The following is an 18,398-nucleotide window of genomic DNA, read 5'->3' on the forward strand; positions in this document are numbered from 1 at the left end:
TTCTTGGCCTGAGTCCCTAGAGATCCACTGCCAGTCAGAGTAGACAAGACACACTGGATGAGTGACCTGATTCTCCCAGGCAGCTTGGCCATTTTGTGAGTTTGTGCAGAGCCGTAGCCAGGATTTCATGTTTGGTGGGACCCACAGGAGGATTTCTTGTTTGGCGGGGGCCGGGGGGGGCACATGGTTTGGCAGCCCAGGGCTCTCGGCACTATAAACTGCCTCGAGTTCCACAAACTAACCCCCCTTTGCCTGGGCAGTCACAGCAGCTCTGCTCCTCCCACCCCTTTCTCATGCCTCTCTCAGAGAGACAGAGACCTCTTGACTCTCCCCCACCACCTTTGGTCTGCAAGGTGTGTTAGGGAAGGGGAGAGAAAAAAATGAAAAGGCCAGCAGCAAGGCTACTACTTGTTCAGAGTGGTGGTGAGCAAAGGGGACAAATTGGGGGCCCTCCAGAGGAGGGGCCATATAGTTGGAAAGGGGGGGTTCAAAGGATGGGCCTGGCCCCTCCCAGGCCCCACTGTCGCTACGGGCCTGAGTGTGTGCATGCGTGCATGCCTGGAAGTTGTGGTTGACTTCTGGTGACCCCTATTGGGGCTTGGATATTCAGAGAGGTGGCTCTATTGGCTGCCTCTGCATGCTGGCCCTGGTAATTCCTTGGAGGTCTCCCATCCAAGTACCTGCCAGAGTTGACCTTGCGAAGTTTCTAAGATCTCATGAGATTGGGGCTTGCCTAGGCTATCCAGATCAGAGCATTTTAAAGCGCGTGTGCAGCCCTGTGAGAGCTGCTTCTCAAAAACCTGCTCCCGTGAAGGTTGAGCGCCCTTTATGGTTTCCTGGAACGCAGCTGTGATGAGAACCTCAGTGTGGGCGAGGGTCAGAATCCAAGCTGCACCTCCTGTTTGGCTTATTGCTGATAATAGTTTCACAGCAGGGGGCCTGGCCTAGCCCCTCTCCTTTTGAAGGCTGCAATGAATGCTGGGAGACAATAAGGAGGCATGGCTTGGAAATGTTCTTGTGCAAGAGAACAGGGTCGCCTGCTGAACTGTCGCCGCAGGAGGTACCCAGTTACCTCAGCATTGCTTCCGATCTCCCTCTGGTGGTAATGAGGAGTAAATTCCTCACCAATCATATATTTTCAAGAAAACTAATACAGCATGGCTTAAATTGGTACAGTTTAAAGAAAAAAAAACAGGGAAGTTGTTGGGTTTAAGAAGGTCGCACAACTTTTCTGATTTCCCTGGGACTGAAAACCTCTGTAATTTGGTTGCATTTATGGTTGCCAACTCTAGGTTGTGAAATTCCTGGAGACTTGGGGCTGGAACTGGGAAAGGTGAGGTTTTGGGAGGGGATGGACCTCAGTGGGGGCATAATGCCATAGATCCCACCCTCCAAAGCCACCATTTTCTCAAGGGGAATTGATTTCTGTAGTCTGGAGATCAATTATTCTAAGAGATCTCCAGCCCCGTACCTGGAAGTGGACAACCCCAGTTCCATTGTTTTCAGCTGGGCTTTGGTTTAGTTTATACTTAGATGGTCAGCCAGAATGTAGGCTCTACCATATCATGAGGGCTTCATTTTATGTAGCAGGAGCTCCTTTGCATATTAGGCCACACACCCCTGATGTAGCCAGTCCTCTAAGAGCTTACTGTAGGCCCTGTAAGAAGAGCCCTGTAAGCTCCAGGAGAATTGGCTACATCAAGGGTGTGTGACCTAATATGCAAAGAAGTTCTTACTACAAAAAAAGCCCTGCATCTCACTCTTCAACTAGTGACTGAATTCTCCTCTCTACAAAGAGCAAAGGCAAAGCTGTATATATGTATGTATGCTTTATGTATGTATGTGCCATCAAGACCCCAGTGACTTATGGTGGCCCCAGCAAGGGGCTTTCAAGCCAAGTGAGAAGCGGGGGGAGGGGGGTTGCCATTGTCTTCCTCTGCAGAGCCTTCTTTGGCAGTCCCTTATCCAAGTACTGACCCTGCTTAACTTCTTAGATCTGACGAGATTGGGCTATACTATACCATTCCATGCTCCCAGCCCTGTGTAGCATTTAAGGAAGAAATCCCTGCCTGAAGAAGAACAATACTCAAGTCCAGTAACATTCCCCCCCCCCCGGGTATAAGATTTTGTGAGTTAAAAGGTGGTGGTGGAAAGCACCCTCTAGTCACAGTTGACTTAGGGCTAACCCACAGGTTTTCTGTTGGGTTATGGCAATTTCACTTCCTGGAGTCGTGAGTTACTTAATTCTTTGCTAATTCATGCTGGTACTTAGGTTCTACCACTGACTAGCTATCAGCTAGTCTGCACGTATCTCCTACCAGAAACTGTGTGTCAGTATGCATATTAACCTGTAAGGGGAAGCCCTAATTGGGTAATCAATAGATTGGGGATAGTCCTGGGAGAAAGCATTGGGTTACGGTTTTTACAATCCTTTGTTCGTTCCTAGATCTCCTGGCCGTTCCTGTTTGGATCTTAGAGAGTCAATATGTAGTTAGAGAAGACAGGATGTTAAATCCTTTTCTTGTTTTGTAGAACTCCCAAGTTACCCCTTTCCTCACTAGACAAGTAAAGATTACTTTGCTAAAGCTAAATGCATGTGCCTGGCTATTTTGTAGTTTACTCTGCTAACAAAATCCTAACATTTTCAAGTCAAGAGATGCTCAGAGATGGCTTGCCGTTGCTTGCGTCCTCGTCATTACCCTGGTATTCTTTGCTGGGCACCAGGGTCAACCCTGTTTAGCTTCCAAGATCTGATGAGTCATGGCAGGTATAAATTTCCATGAGTTAAATATCCTGGAAAATTTTGTTGGTCTTTAAGATGCTACTGGGCTTGGGCTTCGTTCTCCAACTAGTACAGCTATCCACCTGAAAGTTACCTGTCCCAAGAATCTCTAGGAATCCTGATGGATAAAATGTGTTGGTTTTTAATGTTACAGGTCAAGTGGGGAAAAATATACAAAGGAATGCATGGATGTAATTTCTCTCTCTTTGCCACCAGCATCCGGTCCTCCGATCATGCTCAGGTGAATAAGATGATGCTGACAGAGGAGAGTCCAGCGATGCTGGGTGGGAACACCCCGGCCTTGGAAGACGGGGTACACCGGGCTTACGACAATGAGGAGGATGGAGTGTCTTACAACTACAGCTTTTTCCACATCTGCCTCCTTTTGGCCTCCCTCTACATTATGATGACCCTCACCAACTGGTACAGGTGTGTTTGGCCACTGAATGTGAAGTGAGACATTTAATACCCCACCCCACCGCTCCTTTGCTGCTTATTTTAGCGATAAGATCAGGGATGGAATTCTAGCAGGAGTTTCTTTGGATATTAGGCCACACACCCCTGATGTAGCCAGTCCTCCAAGAGCTTACAAGCCTCTTTTTTGTAAGCTCTTGGAGGATTGGCTCCATTAGGGGTGTGCAAAGGAGCTCCTGCCAGAATTCCACCCTTGAATAAGTTAGATTTCAGTTTGCCCTATTATGGGAAACATAGCAGGGAGTCTGGGCCAAAAAACAACCACGGGGCTGGTGGGTGGGATAGTATTAGGAAGGGACCACAATCTGGCTTCTGTCGATCAAGAGGGAAAAAACTCTGGAGATCTGACTTCTCTACTAATACAGTGTATGTTGTGGGGGTGAGACTGACCCAACATGGATATTCATGAAATCCACCGTTGCTTAGGAAGGAGGAACTAGAAACAGCAGTTGGTAACTCAGTATGAGGGAGGAGAAGTTATTCTGTAAAAATTCAGCACAGATCTTGGTTGAATACTTTTCCACGGCTGCCTGTGCCCTGGGTTTGCATTCCTTACCATGTATCCGGCTTGGAAAAACTTAAATCCCTCCTGAATAGCCTTCTAAAACTCTGCGTTCCTTTGTATGTGCATTTGCATACTGTCTCCATATGTTGCTGAGGTGGGAAATGAATCTAAACTTTTTGCAAGTAGTAATAAACAGTAATACAGTGCCATAAAACTTTGACTGCAGCAAAAACTTTAAATGAAAATGTCACTTTAGAGCCAGTGTGGTGTAATGGATAAGAGTGTCAGGCTAGGATCTGGGAGACCCAGGCTGGAGTCCTTTGGAACTTGCCTAGTGACCTGGGGTTGGCCTAACCTACCTCTCAGGGATGTTGTGTGGATAAAGTGGAGGAGAATAGAATGATTTAAACTGGTTTGGATCCCTGTTGGAGAAAAAGGCAGGTAATAAATGAAAGAAATTGATCCAGTTTGGCTCCTTGCAGGTGACTGTGAGAACAGTGTTGCCTGAGGATAGTGTTGTATAAGGCAGGTGCCACGATGGAAAAGGCCCTGCTTCTGATGGGAGATCCAGAGCTCTGATGCTGTTCTTAATTTCTGGGCAGACTATAACGGGAGCAGGCACTTAAGGTTCTTAGGCTGTTTTAGGACTTTAACAAAAATAAGAACCAGTGCTTTAAATGAGGCCTTGAAAAGAACAAGCAGCCAGTGGAGTTCATCCATGACTGATGCATTTCTTATCAATGCCTTTCAGCAGTATTGTCATCATACTTGGAGCTGGCTGAAGCTTCCAAACCACCTTTGTAGGTGTCCTCTAACCCTTTTATAACTTGTACATGGAGAAGCCTAGCCTTAGTTGGTCAGAGGTGCTGTGTGCTATACGTGTGACTCAAACAGCCATCCATGGGCTCTGATCACAGAACACCTCCAGACTACAAGCCTGTTTCCTCTTGGGGAATGCAGTTCTATCCAAAACTGGCTGAATGGCTTCTTGATCTGGCCCTTTTATCAACCAGCAACGCATCCATTGTAGCAGGATTATGGCAAAAGTTTATTTTGTCCAGCCTTCCCGCCACCTCAAACTTGGTACTTTGAAAACCTGTAGGCTGGTCTGTTTGAGGCTGGCTTTATCCTTCTTGTTCTACCAACCCATCCACCCCCTGCTGCTGAAAGACATTTCCTTTTCCCAAGGATTGTCTGTTAATACAGAAAAAGGGATGGGTTTTATTTCACAGCCCACTAGTGTTGGCTTTTTTTGTGAGAAGGAAAGGAAAACACTGTTTTTTTTTTTTGTGATTCTGACTGATTTCCCATTAGCCTGATGCCACTCTCACACGCCGCTTCTCAGTGGGGCTTCTGTTGGATTTCACACTATCTGCCGTGGGGCTGCAACTGGCTTCACCTTTTTCGCGCAGCAGACAGAAACCGGTTTTCAGAGGATCTTGTTTGCTGCGCGAAAGAGGCTGAGCGAGTTGTAGCCCCGGGGCAGATAGTGTGAAATCTGACAGAAACCCCTCTGAGAAGAGCGTGACAGCAACAGAAGGCTAGTGGGAAATTGGTCTCTGTTTTAGTGAGGTTTGCGGTTTGGAATTTTTTAACAATAATTTTTGAGTGGTTTGGATTGTTTTACTATGGCTGTTTGGTTTCTGGTAGCTGTCTGGAGCACTTCTGAGCAAGTGGGGTACAAACAGTTTGAAAATAATCATGGTGATCTCTGGTGACTGACCCCTACTGGGGGCCTGGAGGATATTCATGGAGGTGGCTGAATAGAGCCTGCCCCAGCCTCCTGACTACTGGTATTTCAAGGAGGTCTCTCATCCAAGTCAGCCCTGCTTAGCTTCTGAGACTGGACTGGCTTGCCTGGGTTATCCAGGTCAGAGGAAGGAGAGAATTTCCTGTTGATATATTTTTATCCTACCCTTCCTCCTAGGAGATCTGAGCACCTAGGAGTGCTCCTTCTGCTCCATTTCAATCCACACAGCAGCCCTGATAGGTAGGTTCAGCTGAGAGAGAGAAACCACCATGGCTGGCTCAAAGTCATGCAGTGAGTTTCCATGGCAGAATAAGTATCTGAGCGTTTGCTGTTTCTCCCCACCCATCCCAGTCTGTCAGACGCTTGTAGTAAAGATGGGGAGGTTTGAACCCATGCTGTTCCCCCCACTCCTGGTTAAATGCTTCTAATAATCATGGTGGGGCCTTGTGCAATGTGCCCCCTAAAGTTCCCTGGTGCAAGCTACATACTGAGTGACTTTTTTTTTTTAGGCTTGTGGTGTTTAGCTTTACTCTCTGGTGTTGCCTAGGCAACGAGCATGGAGCAGCAGTTTTGTTAGGCTGGACTTTGAGGAGGAGAGCAAAAGGACATCTCCTTGGATGAACTCGCTATAGGGGGGCAGAGTGCTCACAGTCCTCAAGGGTGTTTCCTCCCGAGCAGCTCCAGGGGGACATAGTTTGATTTTTTTTCAAAACCAGAATTACCTGCCTGGGTCCTGGTCCGCCTGCACCCTTGGCTGTGGCTAGGCCTTTCCCACTGTTACGAGCACCTGGCTATTTATAGCGCATGACTTTTCTGTCGCATTCCTACCTGCAAATGTGCCAGAGCTGCAAAGCGTTTGCTGTTGTCTCTTAGCGAGCTTGGCAGCGCATGGGAAACTGGCAGCTAGCTCTAGTGTTCTGTTGGTTTGCAGCCACAAGCTTAAACTGCTTTGCTCTCTCCCTCTTCACCACCTCCCTTCCTCTCCCCAGCTTTGAACATGGCTAGAATAGAGGCAGCCCGCATAGCGGAAGGTTGGCCATCTATGGACCGAGTCCCACGGAGCGGATGGCTGCCAAAGGGGCAGGAAGGGGAAATGCATCTTGGCTAGAACAGATGAGGCCCCTTTGCTGTGATGATAATTCCATTCATTAAAAAGAAAAATACTGGGGAAACTTGGGAGAGGCCAGCGAGTGGGCACCTCTATATGTTGGATTACTTGTGAGGAAGCATTTTAAAAAAATCCACCTGTAAATATTGCACATCCAAAAATAACTGAGTAGTAAAGGGGAACTTCTGTGCAGCCAAGGCAGATGTAGTTTGTTGAGTCTGGCCTTGCGGAACTGTAATAAGGCTCTATTCAGACATTGCACCCCTGTTCAACCATGGTTATCTTTGGTTTCCACCCTTCCCTTGCAGGCTGCTCAGAGATTTGGAATGTCTTCAACCTGACAGCTTTTTGTTGTGACATCTTAATGCACTCACCTTTATGGGGATTTGGAATTTTTTAAACATAATTTTTGAGCAGTTTGGGTTGTTTTACTATGGCTGTAACTGGGTTTAGAATTTCAGTTTGTGAGAGAGAATTTATTTATTACTTTGAATTTCTATCCCGCCCTCTCCACTAGCGGACTCCCGACGGCTAACGATCAGTTCCATAAGACAGTTTAAAAACCAATAAAATACAATTTAAAAAATTATATGGTGCTCTATAACTTCAATATGGCGGGATCTTCTTTTCTGTTCATGATCCTATAATGTTCATAGCTCCTCAACAGTGTGTGGTGGCAGTTCCCTCCCAGTTAGATGTTGAAGGCCTGTCGGAATAGTTCGGTTTTGCAGGCCCTGCAGAATTGCGAAAGATCCCAGAGGGCCCTTATGGCCTCCGGGAGGGCATTCCACATTTCTGGTGCTGCCACCAAGAAAGCCCCAGCTCGTGTAGAGCACAGCCTGGCTTCCTTTGGTCCGGGGATGGACAGTAGATTTTGTGTCCCTGAATGCAGTGCTCTCTGGGAACATGCGGAGAAAGGCGGTCCTGTAGATAGACAGGCGCCCAACCATGAAGGGCTTTAAGGGTCAAGACCAACACCTTGAAGCGGACTCGGAACATTCATGGGGTTAAGTCAGAATAACAGTGCTGCCTCTGTTCTCTTCTAGACCTATCCTTTGGATTTGTGTAATTCCTCCCCGCCGTCCCTTTAGCCATCTGAGCGAGTGGCCATGGCTGTATTTTTTGTGGCAGGAAGTCCCTGAAATTATACACGATCTGAAGAAGTTTTTCCTTTTTGTCCATCCTGAGTGTTGACGTCTCTTACATCTGTAGACCTCATATGATATCAGAGTGTGAAACTAGGATCTGGGAGACCAAGATTCAGATCCCACCCTCCCCCCCCGTGTTGTGGAAGCTTGCTAGGTGGCCTTAGATCAAGCATCCTCTCTCACCCTGACCTACTTCACAAGGTGGTTGTTAGGATAAATTGGAGGAAGGAGGAAAGTTGTAAGCAGCCAGATAACTTCATGATGAGCCCCCCCACCAAAAGCCAAATTTTCCTCTCAAGATTGCTAGGATGGAGGCCTGACCTGGATAGCCCAGGCAAGCCTGGTCTCGTCAGATCTCAGAAGCTAAGCAGGACTGACTCTGGCAAGTACTTGGGTGGGAGACCTCCTTGAAATAAAAGCGGTTGGGAAGACAGGGGCAGGCTTTATTTGGTCACCTCTCTGAATATCCTTCAGGCCCTCAGTACGGGTCAGTCACCAGAGGTCGCCATGACTTCCAGGTGCAGACACAGACACAGACACAAATGCAACCCCACTCCCCAGAAAAAAAGATTGTTAGGATGGAATAGAGGAGGGAAGAAGTATGTTGTAAGTCAATGAGTGACCTCAGGTTCAGTCACTCTCTCCCTCAGCCTAACCTCCCTCCCAAGGTTGTTTTTCAGGTAAAATGTAGGAGAGAAGAACAGTGTTGTAAGCCACTTTATGTTCCCATTGAATAAGATGGGGTATACATAGACACAGGAGACGGCTGCTGCCATGTGGTCTTTACAAATACGAAATCCTATCCTCTTTGTTTCTCTCTCCTTCCCTCCCCAGACCTGATGAATATCACCAGAAACTCACTAGTCCATGGACTGCAGTCTGGGTGAAGATCTCATCTAGCTGGGCTGGGCTCCTCCTCTATGTGTGGACGCTGGTTGCCCCCATCGTGATGCCAGACAGAGACTTCAGCTGAAAGGCTTCCCCAGACGCTCTGCGAACAAATGAGTCCTTGTTGCCAGGCGGAAGCTGAAAGAAGGACCCTGGTTCCTTGACTCGAAGTGAGGTCTGGCCTCCGGTCCCTGTGGGCATTGGAGCTGCCTACTGTTCTCTTGCTCTTCTGCATTCAGACTCGTGCCTTTTCCCCACCCTTCGGTTTTTTTTTCTGAGGAAAATGATGCCAAAACAGGGATTCTCTCTTGCTTGTGTGAAATGTTGGGTGTTTAAGAAAACAGGAAGGAATTGTTTGTCACTGTTGGCAGTGGCCTTTGGAACATGTTACGAAATAACAAAGGAAACCCATAACATTCTACACTGTCTTTATTTTTGAAGAATGTTCAGAAGGTTCATTGTAAAATGTAGCTGTTTTAAAGTGACTTCCTAAGCCGATATGCCTTGTTTCCAGAAACCTTTTATACAAACCTGTGTACCTTTTGATATGTGACTTTAAATGGGGGAAAAAAAAGATTGAAATAAATGGGCAGCTTTTGAGTGTCAAACTTAGCTCCACTCGGACAATGAGACCCAATTCTGGGGATGAGCTTTGGCTTGTGATAAGCAGAAGGTTGATATTATGTTTGGAAATGAAGTCAAGCAAGGCTCCAGTGGCACCTTGAACGGCACTTTCATGCACACTAAATCATGCACTTTCAGAGCCAGTTTGGTGTAGTGAAGAGTGGTGGTCTCTAATCTGGGGAACCGGGTTTGATTCCCCCCCCCCTCCACATGAAGCCAGCTGGGTGACCTTGGATCAGTCACAGTTCTCTCAGAGCTCTCTCAACCCTACCTACCCCAAAGAGTGGCTGTTGTGGGGAGAGGAAGCGAAGGTGATTATAAACTGCTCTGAGACTCCTTCAGGTACTGGAGTGTGTGTGGGGTATAAAACCAGCCCTTCTTTCGATCCACTTTTATGGTGCTTTGCATTGGATTTTATTGTGTGAAACAGCAGAATCCACTTGCAAAAAATGCTTTAAGTTTATTAGTGGATTATTGTGTATGAGATAGTGTCACATGCACTTTAAATCCACTTTCAAGGCACTTCAGTGATCGTTTGCAAGGGGATTTGGCCATTTCACACAGGAAAATCCAGTTACAAAATGCATTGGAAGTGGACTGAAAGTGAAATACGTTTTTTAAAAATCCTTTCTAGTCTAGTGTGGTTTTCCACTACAGACTCATATGGCTACCCATCTGGAATTTTTTTTGGAAATGGAGAAAATTTGGCTCTAATGTACACAATATGCAAGAGATTGGGGTGGGTGGGTTTCAAGGTTTTAATAGGCCTCTGGGCACAGAACCAACAGAACTCTCTAGTATTGCTGCCTTGTCCTGAAATGCCAAATCCTGGCTGGCTTTCATCCCTCAATTGTAGCTATACTGGAGGAAGAGAACATCATTCTCTTATATTCCTTTTAGCCCCATTGGTGCTGGATGACCAAAAAAGGAGTGTAAAAGGGGGCTTGGAAAAGGGCTGTGCTTTTGGCTTTTTCTCAACATAAGGCAGCGGCCACCCAATCTGCTTTCAGCCCAATGAGAGTTCTGGGGAATTTGAACTTTTACATTTTTTTTGCTTTCTCTTCACTAAACACTAGAGGGCAGCACCTGTCTATCCAGAACAAGGAACTTATCTCTTCTGGTGTTCACGGTTTGTTAAGGTTTCTATTAAAAAACCAAACCCGTGGGCTGCGGATGCAGTTCCTGTGCCTTGAGCTTCCCTTCGGGTAGTGTGAAGTGAAACAGACAGTTCACGGTATCTTTCAATATAGCACGAGCCGTATCCAAGGAACCCACTTTGGAAGAAAAATCTTTCTGCATCATTAACACATGGGCAGCCAGCCCAGTGCCTCTAAAAGCTCAAAAGCTTGGAGTGCAATACCTCTCTCCTCCTCCTGATCTCCAGTGGGAGGTATACTGCATTTGAGCATGGAAGCTCCATTTAGCATCCATGGCTAATAACAGTTGGTAAGCCTCCACCCAGCTGTAGAAACTTTTGATCACATGATCACATCTTGTGGCAATGAGTTCCAGAACTCTAGTCATAAACTTTAGGCATGAGGCCAAGAGGCGAAGTTATCAGGAGGCCTCAAGAAAGCCTTTCCCTCACACTGGCCTTAGTACCAATTTTCCAGCAGGCCTACATTTCCCAGTCACCCTCTAAGCCTCAGGACTGTGCCTGGAAAAATGGGAGCCAACTGCTGTTAAGGAGGCAGAGGTTTGACAGAAAGTGTGTATGTAGGAGCATTTGCTTCCTGAGGCTGGGTAGCAGTGAAGCTGCTTTTGGAGGGAAGGGAGGCTTCGATCCCAAAATGCGGTTGGTTTGAACCAAAAGGGACCATCAGGCATTAATAAAGAGGTAGGGATAGTCCGCTGCATTCAGAAATTCTGTTTTCCTGACAAGTTTATTTTCCATGGGAGTTTTGGCCTGTGTAGTTCTAGTGTACCTGAATTTTCTGCTCCATTTTTATAACTGTTATCGTGCTTAACCATGGCAGTGTTTGTATTCCTGTTCACTCCAGGGCTGCATAGGGTTGCCAGCTCTGGGCTGGGAATTTCCTGGAGATCTGGGGGCAAAGCAAGGGCGGGGTTCTCAGTAGGGATGTGATGCTTTAGAGCCCACCCTCCAAAGATGCCATTTGCTCCAAGGGAACTGGTTTCTGTAGCCTGGAAATCAGCTGTTTCTGGAAGGACTCATGTGGAAGTTGACAACACCAGTTGCAAACCTGAAGCTGGAAACCGGTAGGAGACTCACCTGCGAGGGGGGCTTTACCTGCATGGCAACATCACTTCTGATATAACCTGGAAGCAACACCATGTCACTGGCTGAGCTCTAGCATTTGCTCCAAACTCTATGGTTTAACCGTAGATCTTGAGGCGAATGCTAGAGCGTTGCCTGATACAATGATGCCACTCCCAGGTCAACCAGAAATGACATCATGGTGTTGCTGAAAAAAGCCAATCCTTCCCCCACACAGCTGAGTGGCAGTTGGCAAGGGGGGGTGGGGTGGAGAGACCTGGCTTCCCTGCTTTACTGGTGCGTCATGCCTCATTTGGCCATACAGGGCACGCCCAGACTGAAGAAGTTGCCCAGGGGTCAGGAGCGGTGCTTTGGGCTCTACCCAATCAAGCCCCCACCTCAAACCAAAGCAGTGCCCTTTTTGTCTCCAGGGCTGAAGGGGGCAGGAGCGAAGGTGCTGGAAATGGCTCCTGCCCAAGTACAAGGCCATGTCCCTCCCTGTGTCTCCCTCACAGAAGAACAGGTTGTTTCACACTTTCCCTTAAAGCCACGAGGCAAGAAATTCCTTGGAAACAAAGGCCTGGATTTTGCCCATTCCTCAATCAACAAACAACTGCCAAGCAGGCCATAGGTGATCAGTTGGGACTTGAAAATTTATTCCAACGTGCTGTTGCTTTTTTTAATAAAAAAAAAACTTGGCTCAGGCTGAGTAGTACAGACTGAAGTGTAGTAAAGGCAATATACTCGTAAAAACTTTTTCATTCACAGTACAGATGTCATTTACAAGAAGAGTCACAAACATCAAATGCTGAGATTTTTTTCTTTTTTTCTCTTCTTTTTTTACATTATATTTCTGTGCTTTTGACCTCCAATATTTTTTGCACTCTTATAACCATTACAGACATTGTAAGATGCAAATGTAAAAACTGAACTGAAAATAAAATTACAGGCAAAACAACCAAATTACACTGTACTCTGTACATATTTACAGTACCTTTTTTTTTTTGGAATGTATTGCCATTTTAAGAACATATAGAAACTTTCTAAAGGACTATTCCACTTACAGAATACATACACCTTTTATAAAAAAGGCAAATATTTATCTTACATGAGACCATGTATATTAAATTTTGCGTACACATTATAATTTTTTTACATTACATTTACTAAAGTGAGCGTAAGTGCCGTAACATTTCAATAACGTAAAACTTGTTAGGACCCAATTTTGGTATTTACTCTTTTAAAAAATATTTTACCTTTTAAAATTCACGAACACTGTGCAATAACTGGACAAAATAAATCTTAAGATATGCACACTCGCATACATAAGCACACTCTCACGTACGGTCAAAACAAGTGGGAGATAAAATGCAGGGCAAGTTATTGTAGAGACACAGTAGGAGGGCTAGATCAAACCTGTCACTCTGGACTCCAAAAATGGTTTGTCTTCAAAACAGGTGATATTGCTTGCCTGAATACTTTTAAGAAGCCAATTGCAATAAAATGTAGCAAAAGAAAGTTCCTCAAGGCTTGCTATTTTGAGGGGCATTGATCATCTTAACTGTAAAGGTCAGATCCCTTTTTTTTTTTTGGTTAACAAAAATTCTCAGTCTTAAACCCATCCGAGCAACCCAACAGTTACAGTTTTCCCATGGAACCATTTGAAAAGCTACCAATTGTATTAGCTCCAAAGATGTCGCTTCCTCATGTTTGAAGAGTTGTCTTATGTGTCACACTACAGCTGTGTACCAGAAAAGTGCCACTAAACTGAACCATGTGCTGTTTGCACAGACCTTTTGGGCAAGCGGACAAATGACTCTACAACCTACCTATTGGAACTCTATGTGCATACATATATATATATGTATGTATGAACCTGCCTTATTGTGAGTCGGATCATAGGGCCATCAAGGTCAGTACCGTCCACTCAAAATAGCAGCAGCTCTTCTGGGTCTCAGGTAGAGGAGTTTCACATCACCTATTATCAGATTCTTTTAACTGGAGATGTGAGGGATTGAACCTGGGACCTTTTGCATGCCAGGCAGATGCTCTACCGCTGAGCCACAACCCCAACTCTTGCACAAAACAGTGGTAGTGTGAGTGGTCCTTTCTCACCTGCTCCTGGTTCTGTAGCTCCATCTCATGCTCATTCCAAGAGTGCGGAACATTTGCCAATGAGGCAGTTGTGCTCACAGGAAGGTCCAGGACAGACCCATGGAATTTTGTATCGTAGTCAGAGAGTCAGTTTGGCTCACAGCCAAGTATTTTCATTTCACTGGGTTGTGGATTACAGTCAAGGCTCTTTTTTTGTAGAAAAAGCCCAGCAGGAACTCATTTGCATATTAGGTCACACACCCTGACACCAAGCCAGCTGAAACTGCATTCTTGTGTGTTCCCGCTTAAAAAAAAAAAGCCCTGATTACAGTATCCATTCATTCAATTAGAAGTCAGATTTTTAACAGCCTGAGTATCCTTGTTACATGTTACCTTCAGCTAAAGTTATTAGATGAATTCACATTGCTGGAGTAGACAACCAACAGATTTGAAATACTGACCCTTAATAAACTGTTGAAATATGCCCTATTGTAGTTACCGGCTATCACAAACTTTCGGAAGTGCACAGCATATCTCAGTGCTTTAATGAGAACTCCTTCATAAATCTACAATAAAGCACTTTGTAGATTAAAATCAAGATAGGCTGTTTTGTTTCATCACCCTCTTTACTGTTTTCTTTGGCCTTACCCAGGGATAAAGCTTAGCAAGGAACTTCTCAACAGTCAAAGGAAAGTCTGAGAACCAAAATACAGAGGGCACTACCCTGGAAATGTTCACATTTTCTGGCTAAACTTAAGAATAACCAACTCATGCTTTTGCAAGATATCTTCATGGAAAATTCCTTAAAAATAATGCTTTTAAGTTTTCAGAAACTGACCTTCATGCAGAAAACATTAAAAAAGAAAAAGCTATAGAATCCAGGGCTTGGGAGAGGGGGAATGACAATAGTACTTTGTGGCCTAGAAGATTAAAATCTGAAACAATTTTAAACAACAATAATGGCAAGTTGCATCAGGTCTCTTTCATCCGAGGACATGATAAGGGAACAGTCTGTCACATGGCTCTCTCTTTAGGTTTTCCCTATATAGCACCACACTGTGGGGACTACACAGCAACTGCTGCAGATGGGCCTTGGCCCCTGTGGTTGACCCGGAGTCTCTCCTCTGGGGCGATGGAAGTGCTTTCGATTAAGCACATTCTTAAGGCGTTGCTAGGTCTGCCTCGAGTGCTCAGCACCTTGCAGTTTGAGCCCTTAGTGTGTTATGGTAGCTGGCCATAAGGAGAACCAGCCCCAGGTAGCCGGTCAGTGCATGCAGCAGGCTGCCTAGAAATGCCCCGGAGATCACAGGAGGCCAGTTGGTTAGGACAGATGGAGGGTGTCGCCCCCACCTTTATTTGCTTATGTTGCAAACTAACTCAAGAGCTGCTCTGATTTCACATGTGAAGCTTAAACCAACTTGGCCTTCAACCTATCTCTCATGTGAATGTCGGATCCTTTCTTCACCATTTGCAACTTTTACTTACCATCTGCAAGGGATGCGAGCAGCGCAAGCGAGGCACATTGAAGCCTCACATGCGGGAACTGAGACTGGCTGGGCCTTCGCAGGAGGGCTGAGCCAGGTGGAGGTGACATTAGAAATCATGTTGTCATACTCGCAGCAAAGGAGATTGAAAACTATCCTTTGCAGATAAAGGTAGAAGTAAAGGTAGTTCCCTGTGCAAGCACCAAGTCATTACCGATCCATGGGGTGACGTCACATCATGACATTTTCTTGGCAGACTTTTTACAGGGTGGTTTGCCATTGCCTTCCCCAGTCATTTACCCCCAGCAAGCTGGGTACTCATTTTATCAACCTCGGAAGGATGAAAGGCTGAGTCAACCTTGAGCCACCAATCTGAATCCAGTTTCCACTCAGGTCATGAGCAGAGCTTGGACTGCAGTACTGCAGCTTACAACTCTGTGCCACAGGGTTCTTCCTTTGCAGATACACAGATGCAAATGTTTAGGACCTGGACATCCACGGGATCCCAGCTTCTGGGGAGGGGGAATGTCCTCTCCGGTTGGTGAAAGAAGACAGTATTGTCTACCAAAGCTACAGACCAGCTGCCCTGCAGCGTATCGTCCATGCTTTGCTTGTGCAGTCCAGTGCCAATGGTCCCTATGTCCTAGTGTTCCTCCCAAAACATATACGCTATTGATAGTATAATAGGTACAAGATGTTCTTTACAACAATCGGTTGCCTGTTCATGCAGGCAAGTATAGAAAACATTCCTCTGCTGAAACCTAAACAAGAGCAAAAGGTAACTAGACCCAGATAGTTAACAAACAAAAACAAAACCCAACCTAAACACATGTGCTGGACTGTTAACAGACTCCACCGAAGCTGAACGAAAATGCAACTTTCCATGCACCAAAAGGAGAAAAATTCAAAGGCTGAAAAACGTGAGTGTCCTGTGCCATTTGATCTAGCCCCCCAAAACACAACATCAGATACACATAATATGAATGGATAACAAATGTGCAGGTGTCCCCATAACGGCTCAGGGACAATTTCGGTACCCAGAACCATTTGGTACAAATTGGACTGCATGGAAATTAAGGTAGTGAAGGGGCGGGGAGCAGAAATTAATTAGCCAGAATGGCAGCCAACAACATAATGGAGACAGAATGCTTTCCAGTAATGCCACAGCAGTTTTGATCCCGGGCTTTCTCTCTCTCACTGAAGCTGATGGGTGACAATGTTGATCTTTCAGAATTACCGTATTGAGGACGCAGTGGAAATTTCATTGCAGCTGGACTTTAATCCAACAGTAAATGTTCATATCCCGTAACCTGTTTAAAAGTGGGTTATACTAATCCTGTCAGTAAGTTCTGTGGGGTAGGTCCAGGGTGGACTTGCTACCAAGATCATTCTGGGCTTCAGCAAGAAAAAAGACTTCGGAAACGGAAGTAAACAGAGGAAAAACACTCATAAAGCGTGAATGGCATTTTCCAGTGAATTCTGAAATTCCAGAGAAAGTTTGGTCACCTTCACAATCTTAATGTTATAAAAAAGATACATCCTGTTGTCCATACTTTCATATACAAACACAAACATGAAATGATACATTGTAGATTATTCATTTAACCTGCCCCCCCCAAGCCATTCCATGTTGTTCACCTGTGCAACAATTCCTAATTTATTTTAAGACTGCTTAAAACGATTTAATTCATTTAATTTGCGCTATTTTTTGTATTATGTATGCAATAATTCGGAACATTTCAGAAAGAAGGAAAAAGTCTATGGGTTAATTATTGGTGGAATGTTTTTTGCCGAGAATTTGTACATACTTCGTAAATAGGAAGGGACCCTCTGAATATGCAACAAGTTTGTTCTTTTTCAAAGCAAACAGTTATTAACCAGCAGCTGTATTAAAGCTGTATCAGCAGGGCAAAGCTGTATGCCTCTGACATGACTTCTCAAAGTGCGGTGTCATGTTGTTGTGCAGTGGGGAACTACTACTTTTTCAACAGAGCTTTTTTTTTGTAACAGGAACTCTTTTGCATATTAAGCCACACCCCCTGACTTAGCCAATCCTCCAAAAGCTTACAGTAGGCCCTGTAAGCTCTTGGAGGATTGGCTACACAAGAGGGGTGTGGCCTAATATGCAAAGGAGTTCCTGCTACAAAAAAGCCCTGCTTTTCAATATTATTCTTCCCTTCTAATAGAAAACTTTGTGGTGGAATTGGGCAGTGAAACAAGGCCACCTACAAGCAATGCAGGGCTTTCTATGTACATAGTGGCAGATGGTGGGATAGAGAGAAACACTCTCCAAGTATGCTGAAAGATGTTAGAAACGAAAAAGAGGAAGAAAAATCCCATAAAAATTAGTTGGACAAGGACTAGGCATGCTCATTACACTCTAGGAGGCATGGAATGTTGAAGGCAGTTTGAGAGACTAAGGAGAAATGGACCTGCTCAAGCCTGTAATAGTCTCTCCCATCCCCTGAAAAACTCTATTCTATACAGCAGAGGGAAGGAGAGGTAGGAATATAATTCTCAATACACTGTAACACTCAGGTTTGTGGATGCATGAGCAGAATTTCCTAGGCAGTTATCACAATGGGGCCAAGCATGCTATGGTCTTAAATGGCCAAGATTCAGCATTAGGTAAGCAAACTTTTAAAAAAAAAAATATATTACTGTACATAACTGCAACGTATATGCAACATCGCTAGTCTTCCTTTCAGGTAAATAAGACATCTAAAAGTGCAGTAGTCTTATGCGATTGCACTGTTGGCGATGGAGGGAAGAAAGCTCCCAATTGTTTATCCCCTCAGGTTTCCTTGAGGCCCTCCATCTTGCGGTACTTGCCAAAACAAGCTGATTGGGTAACCACGAGTCACGATAACCTGGCAATTGGAAATGCTCAGAGGCCCACTATACAAATAGGGATTAACCTTCTGCAGTTTAAAAAAACAAATCTGAAATGAACAAAGAGGGAGGGAGGGAGGGAGACAATTTCCCTCCCTGGGACAATTGGGTTGGATATTTCTTTTTCAATGGGGAGTGTGGGAATTTTATAAAAAAAAATGGCTTGCAAAGCTGCGGTTTTATTTCTCTAACTGGAGAGTGAATTTTCAAAGGGTAGCGTTTTAAGGAAACAAGGGACTGGGTTTTACGGCCAAGTCTCTGCCTTCCAGAGGCCAGTGAAAGGCACCCTACAAGGATTGTGTGCGTGTGTGAATGCAGCAGCCCGTCCTGGAATTTAAAGCGAGGAGAATGCTTGGGGGGAACCTAAAACAGGACACTGTTAAAGGAAAGACTTTTTACATTCAATATATTTCTATTTTCTTTACATGCTA

General features: G+C 45.2%; 1 protein-coding gene across 1 annotated transcript in view; it reads left to right on the forward strand.

Annotated features, from left to right (window-relative positions):
• The window catches only part of SERINC2 (serine incorporator 2), a 35,866-nt gene extending 26,603 nt beyond the window's left edge, over positions 1-9,263 (forward strand). Inside the window, exons 9-10 of the mRNA XM_060258628.1 lie at positions 2,999-3,211; positions 8,602-9,263. Coding sequence (XP_060114611.1) covers positions 2,999-3,211; positions 8,602-8,740 — 352 coding nt within the window. The 3' untranslated portion in view covers positions 8,741-9,263. The remainder of the gene's footprint in view (positions 1-2,998; positions 3,212-8,601) is intronic.
• The last annotated feature ends 9,135 nt before the right edge of the window (positions 9,264-18,398 follow it).

Source organism: Heteronotia binoei, chromosome 17, assembly GCF_032191835.1.
Source record: "Heteronotia binoei isolate CCM8104 ecotype False Entrance Well chromosome 17, APGP_CSIRO_Hbin_v1, whole genome shotgun sequence".
Lineage (NCBI taxonomy): Eukaryota > Metazoa > Chordata > Lepidosauria > Squamata > Gekkonidae > Heteronotia > Heteronotia binoei.